The 10,984-nt window shown below is 35.6% G+C and overlaps 1 protein-coding gene across 1 annotated transcript; it reads left to right on the forward strand.

The window, feature by feature from the left end:
• The first annotated feature begins 1,586 nt into the window (after positions 1-1,586).
• On the forward strand, positions 1,587-10,954 carry LOC115445012 (zinc finger protein 354B). Its single transcript, XM_030171049.2, is given in 6 exon segments — positions 1,587-1,801; positions 7,602-7,886; positions 7,888-8,323; positions 9,102-9,296; positions 10,219-10,467; positions 10,726-10,954. Coding segments are annotated over 5 exon segments (1,281 nt in total). The 5' UTR covers positions 1,587-1,801; positions 7,602-7,659; the 3' UTR covers positions 10,900-10,954.
• Positions 10,955-10,984: the final 30 nt, after the last annotated feature.

Consider the following 10,984-nt stretch of genomic DNA (forward strand, 5'->3'; position numbering starts at 1 on the left):
ACTTAACATCTTATGTCTCAGGATGAAAACCGCAATAGAGTGCCAATATAGTACTTTGCAATCAATGTTCTGGATATTAGTGTTTATGATAGCTGATGTAGTTTTGAACGTTGTTTCATAATAAAAGCTATCTAGAACAAAAGCACAAAAAACGTTCAAGGAGCGATTTATAAAATGTTGTAAATATTAAGTAATAATGTGTTTTTTTAACATTTGAATATATAATATGGTTCGCATGTGAAAAAGACGCAAACTTTAATTATATTTTGCAGAAACTATTATAATGACCCAACGTGTGATAAAAATCTGAACAAAAAATTTAAAACATTTTTTACTCGTAAACGAATGAAGATTAAAAACGTGTGCAAAAGAACAGATGCGAAATGTTTTAGTAAAAAGATTTTCGTTTAATAGAGGTTGCGCGGAGTTTTCTCAGCGCTGGGCGGCGCGGTGGGCGGGCGGCTGCGGATTGGGCGGCGCGCTGGGCGGGCGGCGGACTGATCCGCCCAACCAGCTATCTCCGCATCTCTCGTTTCGCAGCTTTGTTTTGGGATGCTTTATTGAGTTTGCTAGTTTGTAGTCAAATTATTTTATGAAGTAAATTAATGGGGAGAAAATAACGTTGATTTTATTACAGAAATAACAGTAAAACTTATTTCAGTTAGCAAAAAAACAATAAAATATTAGGTCGTTATTTTATTTAATTTGTAAATGTATCGAAACTTGAGTAGGTACATTAAAAAAATATCACCTTGAATTCGTCAAGTTCACCACGAGTTGAGAGTACTACTACAGTAACTAAATATTGCTTACAACAACAAATTTAACTTTCGCGAAACGCGTTCGTATTTTACGAGATGAACTATTATTATTAAAAACATATTATGCAATTAATTTTATATGCTATTATTCTTGCATACCTGTATTAGAGCTCAAATTCTCATCATAGTTGTAACATTATTTTAAAAAAATGTACAATATCAATCAATAATAACACTTGTCGACTTCTGTTTCGGGTGAGAAACAATCGAGTGTAAAGCGGTAGTGCTTCGATGCGGGTGTTATCACTTATCTGTGTGTCACCGGGCGCTGTCCCGAGCTCACCAAAACACGACAAAAAGCTTGTTCTCACTTCAAACACGTGCATGAGGGCCGAACTCCGTGGCGACAGATATCTTACCACGGCAAAATTATTTGTTTTTGCAGTCATTCAATTAAAATCTAAAAATAACTAAAATTGTCCCTAGTAAATATTTATTTACATAAAGTTATTATTATGTTCGTTATTATAGGCAGAATTAAAGAAAAATCTGTGCTATACATATTTTCATTTTGTTTCTTACAGATTCTCTTTTCATTCAGATAAACACAAAGTATTTGTTTCGTAACCCCGAATAAACTTCACAAGCATCAACCAAACTTTAGTACAGAAATATACCAATCCCATAAAGTTTATAATCGCCTGATAAACCATCAAAAAAACTTATCAAAGAATAATAATACCAGCGGTGATGCCGAGGGGTAGCTCGTGCCGGCGTCAGAGCGCACGAGCCGGGGCGCGCGCCCTGTCCAACCCGTCAGTCTTGTCTCGACCGCCCCACCGAGCGGACCACGGCGCACCCCTGCAGCCACGCAAAACTATCGAACTCAAAACTTTTTTATATAAGAGTTTAAAAAAAGAACGAAATACTACTTTTAAATATAAAATTAAAATAACAAATAGTTCGGTTAATTTTTGAAAATTGTTGAATCTTGTTGTGTTCTAAGGGGTGTCCGGCTGAGTCAGAGGAGCAGGCTAAAGGTGAGTCACATAGTCCTCTCGCCATAGTAACACCCTACGCACCTGCATGCACGCAGTTTACAATCATTGGGGTTAATCATTAATCCTGCACGGATTTGTCTGGATTTTTTTTCAATTAATTAGCCGACGTATTTCTTCGATTTTAATTAATTATTTATCCTTTAGCTTCACAATAAATTTTCACTTTTTTATCCTTTCTTTATCATAGGTATATAGTTTATAAAATTGCACATATATCTATCCACCTGCATATAGCCAATATATATTATGCAGCTATCATTATACCTAGTCTTGCCATAAATATTGTAATAAAGAAAAAAGAAAATTGTTAACTGCAAATAACATTTATTACTTTTACAGTGTGTCAGTTTAATACATAAATATAAAACAATTAAAAATATAAAAGCTTATTCGAAGTGGTCTCCATTGGCTGCAATACAGTCCTTTAAACGATGAGGCCAGTTATCAATAGAAGCACGCACTCTTTCCATGGGAAAATTCTTCACTGCCAATCGTATAGATTGTTTTAGGGACTCCAAATTATCATGGCGTTTAGAGCAAGCTGTACTCTCTAAAACTGACCACAAATCATAATCCAGCGGATTAAGATCGGGACTAGACGACGGCCAGTCTTCAGCTCTGATGAAGTCCGAAACGTTCGATTCCAACCAAGACTGCGTGGACCGAGCTTTATGACCCGGCGCCGAGTCTTGCTGGAAGGACCATACTTGGTTATTGAACATGGTGATGTTAAGGGGCTTAACTACCTTCTCAAGAATGGTATCTTGATACACTTGTGCCGATGTTTTGATACCTTTTTCACAAAAATATGGCTCAGTCACTCCTTCATAGCTAACACCCCACCAAACCATCACTGAAGTCGGATAATGTCCACGTTGCACTCTGTCGACTAATTGGGAAGCTTCCTTAGAGCTTTGAGCATAAATACGGTCATTTTGTTTGTTAAAATGTTGCTCAATTGTAAAAATTTTCTCATCCGTAAACAAAATTTTTCTGTGACCTCCCTTTGCGTACCGCTTCAGTAGTTGTTTCGATTTTACCACCCTATTCTTCTTTAAATTATCAGTTAAGAAATGGCCAGTGCGTCTCTTATAGGCTGCAAGTCCTAAGTCATCTTTTAAAATACGCGACATGGTTCTAGGTGCTATCTTCATTTCCCGAGATAAAATCTTTTGCTTTCGGACAGGATTTCTTCGAATTCTTTCCCTTACTGCTTTGACCACCTTTTTCGTACGAACACTACGTGGACGGCCAGATCTTTTCTGTCACAAACAGAGGAGGTCTCATTGTACCTATTAATAGCCCGGTACACAAACATTTTACTAATACCAAGTGTATGGAGAGTTTTAAAAATTGCATTTGGCTCCATACCTACTTTGTGTAATGCTATCACAGCGATTCGGTTCTCTTTATCACCCCACACCATTTTAATATCGCAAAATATTTTACAATGTATTGGCGCCAAAATGAGAAAACACAATGAACAATCGTATAAAAATGACAGATTCGAAATTCAAATGTAATATTTTTTTATAATTAAGTGTAACAGTATTTATGGCCAGACTAAGTATAATAAATACGTGATATAAATGTCCAAAAGTATCAAAGTAGCGTGAACAAGTCACCTGTGTTTACTTCCCAACCCTTTTGATTTTCGCGCATAGATTAACTTTCCCTTGCTTTCCGCGTAACGTTGATTGCCTTAAATTTGAGGTCATTAAGTTTGTGTAAGTGATCCCCATAAAGTTTTAATGTTATAGAGCGATTAATGGTGTTCTTAAAAAATAAGTTCCTTATTATGATGTAATAAAAGTTAGGCAAGTTTATAACTTAGACGATCTTATAAGATTTTTAAAAGTGCACAGAGTTTACTATTAAAAACGGCTTTGCAAATATTCCTTTTTTACTACATAATTAAGCTAAGCGTTGTTTTTCTCTCACTGTTGAATTATTTAGCAGATGGTGTTAGAAAGAAAGTGATATGACAGTAATTTATAAGAACTATTTCACATAACTCGACAATAAAGTAGTCGGTGCAACAAATAATTAATTAACTAGATTTAAAAACACAATAAACTAGTTTATAAAAAATATGATAGACAAATAGTTGCTTTGCCAAGTTTTGTAAACTCGCTCGCTGAGTTTCCACTTAGGTATCGAATACAGTTTCAAACTGAGCTTCGTTGGTCCTCGGTCCAAGTTTGCTGAAGCCGGCCACAGTACGTATAAAGTATCGTAGCCCGCGAGTTAGATAGCTTGCTTGTTGACTTTGGACTCCGAAACAGTCGATAAGTGAATTAGGTAATGAAACAGTAGTTTCCTGGTTATTGATTTTATTGTAGTTTTGATGGACAATAGAAATATTGCTAAATTAACTAGCTCTTTGAATAATAATATCTGTCATGTTATACAATAGTTGTAATTAAGTTTGATTGAATTTAGACATAATTAAACTGATTATTGACAAGGTATTTTTGTCTAATATTTAAACTTTGATTTAAGCAAACTCGTATTTGACTTTCAATTTAAATTATTCTTTCCTTTCACTTTCAAATTCAGGTTAGGTAGAATAGAAAACATTATGTTAGGGGATTGTGTTAATAAAATGCTTTTGCAGCATCCCGTCACGAAGCCTTACGAATACGCTATAGAAAATTGCAACAGACCCTTCTTTTCATATTAAGATGCGGTAGTATTCAGTGAACATGATTGAGTTATCCCTTTTAGCAAATATTTCGAAGTCCTTAATAAAAGAATCATTCTAATGATATAAGTATTGACAGTTTACTATTCATCAACTTACACTTGAAATATCTTTATAAAACAAACAATATAACATATTACAAATATTAGGTATTCTCTTCATAATTTCAAATACTACTTTTGCTATCTTATGTTTACGTCTAGAGATAATTGTTATTAATATAGCGGACTCAAATTTGCAATGTCTGAAAAGGACTACTAAGTTATAAGAAACAGCAAGTATTGTACACTATATGACAGAAATATATACTATGCAAACAAAGAAATAAATAGCCAAGAATTTGTATCGTGGACTGGCTCGGGACTTTTATTACGGTATGACGCGCATAGGCCCCGGGTTCGTTCTGTGGGTCTGGTGAGTTGATATTGAGTTTATCTACTTAGTATCAGCGCGGAGTTTAGAATTTGTGCCCGATATCCCAATAGTTTCGCCTCCTATTATATCATAGAACGGAATACGCATTGCGAAGTTTGTGTACCGTTTGCGCCTCTGCCTACTCTTTGTGGGATAACAGCCGTGATTACATTACTAATTGTTAATTACAATAATTTGTAATAACTTACGCCAGATTTAATTTTATGTTTGATTAGTAAATTTCCGTGATACCCTAATCAAACATTAAAACACCTTTAAGGTTGTAAATTATTTAAATGGAACCAAAGTACAAAATGATATATGAACTGTTAGACGGTAATTACAGGCTCGCTAACCACCACTTACGACGTGGTGTATAGACGATGGTCACTGTAATTAGCGTTCAGATGTTATTGAGCTGTTAAATAACTGGTTTGAATATAAGTTTCACACCTTATATTTGTCGCTTGATAATTATAGCATGTTATAAATTGGTTTATATTATGTGAATAGGATAAGATTAGGTAAAGGTGATACAAGTGTGAAATAAGAGATAATTGGTTTGATATTAGACTCATCAAAGTGTAGTCTTGAAATATAACGATCACAAATCCTTAGTAGAGGGCAATAGTATTAATCACCCATAAAGAAATGGCAATTAATATGCCTATTTTTAAAGCTTTAGAATTGACAACATCGACGGGTGAAAGGCTTAAAACACTTAAGTGACATTTTCGGATTCGATTCGATACGATTTGGAAAAAATATAAATAGGTTCAAAAAACAGAAAAAAGTACTGATTTTAGATATAAATGAAATTTAATGTCGCAAAAAAAGTCAATTAGCCATTTACCCGTCAATATATATTTATGCGCCGTATCTTCGAAGTGTTTAACTAGCCGTTCTAAACGGTAAGTGTGGTATATGAAAACAAATTTATTTACGCTATTTATTTAAGGCAAACAATGAAATGCATTAAAATGAGGGAGGGTGGCACGCGCACGCATAGTAGTCGAATGCTTAGTAAGGCAATTATAATAATTTCGTTAAACTTAATGACGATCGTGGTTGATATGTTTTCGTGTTACGGTTCATTTTTCTATAATTATTTATAATTTTGCACTAAAACCGGAAAAATATATTTATAACATCGTCTCGGGCGATGGTTATCACACTAATACATAATAACTTAATATTATGTACACAAATCGGCAATCAAATAAAATTCAAAGAAAAAACTCTAAAATATTTGAATACATTGTACTAATCACAGATTGCCTACATAGAGTTCTTAGGAAAATCTATTATCACAATAATTTAAAATAAGAATACCACTTTTCAATGCTACCCTACTACATTCTCTGCACTGTACTATCCCTCCGGTCGGAGGGTCCAGGGGCGACCGTGGGACCGATCTACGCGACAGCAATTACCTAACATGGACAAACCATTTACCACCCCCAAGCTTGGATTACGTTGTCAACACTGGGTTGTTGGTAATCTTAACATACTGTTGAATCTTAATACAAAAATAAAATTAATTCATATACTTTTTTGATTTCTCTATCTCTAAGAGAATAAATTCGTAGGGTCTGGAATTACTTAAGCGACTTCTTTTTTCTTTTATGAATTTTCATTACTCCTGAGTGCTATAGGCTACTTTTTATCCCGGAAAAACCTTACCACGCAAGCGGAGCCGCAGACAAATACTAGTATTCTATATTTAGACGTTTTAACATTAGGGACTTACAAAATACATTTACTAATGACATGTCTCTGTGAAAAAAAAATCATACAAATAAATTATTTTTGACTCCTTAATGCTAAATGATTTGTTGTTGTTTGCATTATGCTAATAAATGGACACAATAAGCAATAACTGCTTTAGTCATGAAAAATACAAATTGCACAATGGTCTGTACACGTTAATACTATCATACACACTCACGCCTTTTCTTTTTATCCCCTAAAAGGGAAAGGCAGTGGTGCAACTAGTGTACTTAGTTATCGCCTTGTGTATGCCGTGCTATGATGTTGTAGAGGCCAAAACCTATAACCATATCACCCACCTTGCCTGACCCAGGAATCGAAACCAAGACCTACGGCCATACAAACTCGCCACATTTAGCTTCTTTTAGCTTTATAAAATTCTAGTACTTGTTACAATATCTTGAATAGTAACTGAACTTTAAAAACCCTAGTTTTATTATAATAAGCCCTGAAGCTACATTTTTGTAAAATGAATGATTTAAAAATATTGGTATGGTGTGTGTATTATCAATTATACTTCTATGCAGATTAATTGGCATTTATGAATTGCATAATGAGTTCTAAACATGCATTGCATTACATTTCCACTGAACAACAAATACCGTTTGAAACCTACAATGGAAAATTACAAAAGCCATTGTCATGAAACATTTTTCTCACATTTACTCGCCGAAAGCAAAAGCATTATATAAAATGTGACCTGTTACTCCGAAAGTTACAAAGCAGGAAATATCCAAACAGAATCACATCGTTACAATCAAAGTAATGGACCACTCGACCGCCATTGAACGTCCGATTCCCACCTCACACGTTGTACTTTTGTCATTAGATAATGTTTCCTTTAGTATTTTATTACTATTCGAAAGAAATGAACAACAATATTTTTTTCAGATACATTGTTTACAAAAGAACATGAGAAAATGAAGCTTATCAACGCAGAAAAGTAAATATGGAAGCGGCTTTACCACACTTTCATCGAGTTTCCTCTTCAAGGTTCTATCAGCAGTATGCCTTACCACCAGTCCGCATATCCAGTAATTACCTTCATGAACTTATCCCACAGCAGCATCCGACGCTCCTTCAACAATACTTAGCCTATTACAATGACCCGGTAGTTCCACTCGACTTATCGTTGAAATCGACCACTCCAATAACCCCGCCTTGCACACCACCACCCACGCAAAAGAAAAAGCAATGACGAAGGCAAAACAGAAAAGTCACCGAAAATATTCAGACATTTCGAAGACAATGACACTAAAGAAGAAATTGAAAACAAACCGGAACAAAAGAAAACAATTGACGACGAAAACTCAAACGACAGCGAAAGTCCAGAGGCGAAAAAACTAAAGTTTACCAAACAATTTTTCGAAGAACTTAAGTCTTGTTTGCCGAAAGAACCAGAAACACCGTCGAAAAGTGAAACCAGTTCTCCTGATATCGTCGAAATAAAGGACGTTGAGGAGCGTCCAAAAAATCGCCGAAAGTTACTCCAAATACCCCTGAAGAAAAGTAAAGCTGTTAGACGATTGATGTTTGATGAAGATAAAACATCGCCTGTATCTGGAACAATTATACGGGACTTGGCTGAAGACGAGACGCTGGTGGTCCGTAAGGTAAAATACATGTAATTTTATTATAATAGTCATTGCTTCAGGTATTAGCATAGAATGTTGGATCGCTCGCATTTAATACGAAAGGTGTTAAGCAAGTTGTTGTTAGTAATTGGTTAGGCTGCTGCAATTAGGTAAAATTCTTGACATTCGAGCCATAACAGAATACATTAGCTCACTATACGCATAAATTGCAATCCCATTTTATGTTGTACCTTTAATAAGATGCAAAGGTTATTCACTTGTTTTAACTTTTTTACCTAACCCGCATTCTGTCCGCTAAAGACACGCTCCAAATAGACCAAACATTTTAATAGACGGATATATTAACCCTAAAATAGAATGGTATTTATAAATAGAACTGTGCATTGTGGCAAACAAAGTAAATATTTGCATTATGTTAATTGTGAAGTTGCACAGGAACTTTTAATAAGACGTTCTTACCGTGCCATTACAAAGGGTTGCGGGGCGACTTTCTTATCGCCATAACAATTAAGCAGGTACGAAATCGGGTATTTGCGCTGTTTTGTGTTAATAACAGCGGTAAGGGTGCACCGCCACGCTCGCCGCGAGGGTGTGGCGCGGGAACATAAACTACAACATAAATCGCTGTTACAAAGCTACCACCACGACACGTTTCTTTTGTATTGAGATAGCGAACTGTAACGTTTAATTTACTAGTAATAAAAGTGGAGCTAATGGTATATAATTATTTAATAACCGTAATTCCGATAAGGAGTTTTCTTGAAGCTTGCAAGTTTATATGTGATTTTTTTCGTAGGGAGATATAGATCCGGCGTTCAATGTTGTGGAAGTTACGGAAGAAGCGAAGGCTTTGATAGCTAATATAGAGAATCGGCTGGGTCGGTACATATGCAGGCTATGTCGGCGGCTGTACGGGGATGCGTTCGCTTTAGCGCAGCACCGGTGTTCGCGGATAGTTCACATCGAGTACCGATGCCCTGAGTGCGATAAGGTACGTCCCTGTAATTAATTTAGTAGTGTTAAAAAATAATTCTGAATTAAAACCCGTCGTCTACAATATTTTTAATAATTCAGGTTATTCCAATATTTGAATAAATATATGACTTATTATAACACTTTGATCTAGTGATTAAAATTAAAATACGTTTAGTTTTTTTTATAAACAGTTGTCTTTTACACATAGAGTTTGAAATAATTAGTTCAGTTAAGTAGTCTTTAATTTTGATTCACCCAAATATACATAGAATCTATTGACAAAATAATATTATGGTTATAATATTTTATCGCTAATTAACTGTGCATCCCATCCTTTATCTATCATGTTACATTATCGAAAAGTAATCTATTAGTTTCAATTACTTATAGATAAGTAATGAGAGATAATATATCATTTAAAATTTGTGTGGGAACAAAATAAATAGCGGGGGCTGCAACATTTGGTCCGTTTCCATGGGAAGCGGGGTTGCAAGTGTCGGCGAATATTTATACTCATCTCTAGTGATGGGTTACGTGGTGCGTGACGGGACAATTAGCACGTCATTGGAGCAGGAGAAATAAAATCATTTTTATTTTTGTTATCAATTGTGAATGTTATATGTTGTACTTTGATGATTTCATTTGAGAACGGCCGGACCGATTATTGAATGTTCGCTATAATCCTAATTGAGTTGTAATGGAAAATATTTTGAAAAGATGCAAAATATAGAAAATTGTTGAGAACTGAAAGTGGTTTTATATAAGTAATTATTGTTAGTTAACTGGTGATCATACCTTACGATATAAATGACTGATTTATGCGATTTTCTTTTAAATAAATATAATTCATAATTATTACTTAGGACAATGATTTTTAGATTGGCTATTTTCTTAAATAAAATCACTTCATTACTTACTTAATAAATAATTTCTCGTAGGTATTCAACTGTCCGGCAAACTTAGCATCTCATCGCCGCTGGCACAAACCCCGCGTGCCTGGCGCCACTAAGCGACGTGATCCACCCGCTGCAGAGGCTGGTCGATTCCCTTGCCAGAGGTGTGGGAAGCTGTTCCGAAGACAAGCCTATCTTAGGAAGCATTTACTGGCCCACGACCAACCCGAAGAGCCTGAGAAAGAACCATCTGCTTTCCGCCAGGTTCATACTGAATACCCTGCGTATCCAACGGTAAGTAGGTGTTACTTAGCATTATATTATTAATATTTATATTTGATACGATACTTTGTTTATTACACAAATAAGCTCGGCGATCTACCAGGACATTAGGTACACATCTTTAACAATTTTTGTTGCTTATCTTTAATTTCTTTGATTTACTCTGTATTGGCACTTGTTGCTTTCTTTTTGTGATCTAATTGCCATATCATTTGATTACATGTCATATTATGTTTCTTCTATTTATAAATTAAACTCCTGCGCAACCAGGAAACACTACGTGACAATAGCCTAAACTTCTGGAGCAAGATTCCGCCTCCGCAACAAGAGCTTAATTGGGACTATGTACGGCCCCGATGCGCATCATCCTGCTCCTCTGAGGATTCTCGAAGTCTCGACGTCACGGGATCAGAGGACGAGGGAGGCGGGATCGGCGACGGCTGACGTCGAGTACTGCGGCCTGTGCCGCGGTTCCCGTCTTACGCGCCGGTCTCAAATTCGCTATACGCGTATTCGGCTTACGCACATG

This window comes from Manduca sexta, unplaced genomic scaffold (genome assembly GCF_014839805.1).
Source record: "Manduca sexta isolate Smith_Timp_Sample1 unplaced genomic scaffold, JHU_Msex_v1.0 HiC_scaffold_2368, whole genome shotgun sequence".
Lineage (NCBI taxonomy): Eukaryota > Metazoa > Arthropoda > Insecta > Lepidoptera > Sphingidae > Manduca > Manduca sexta.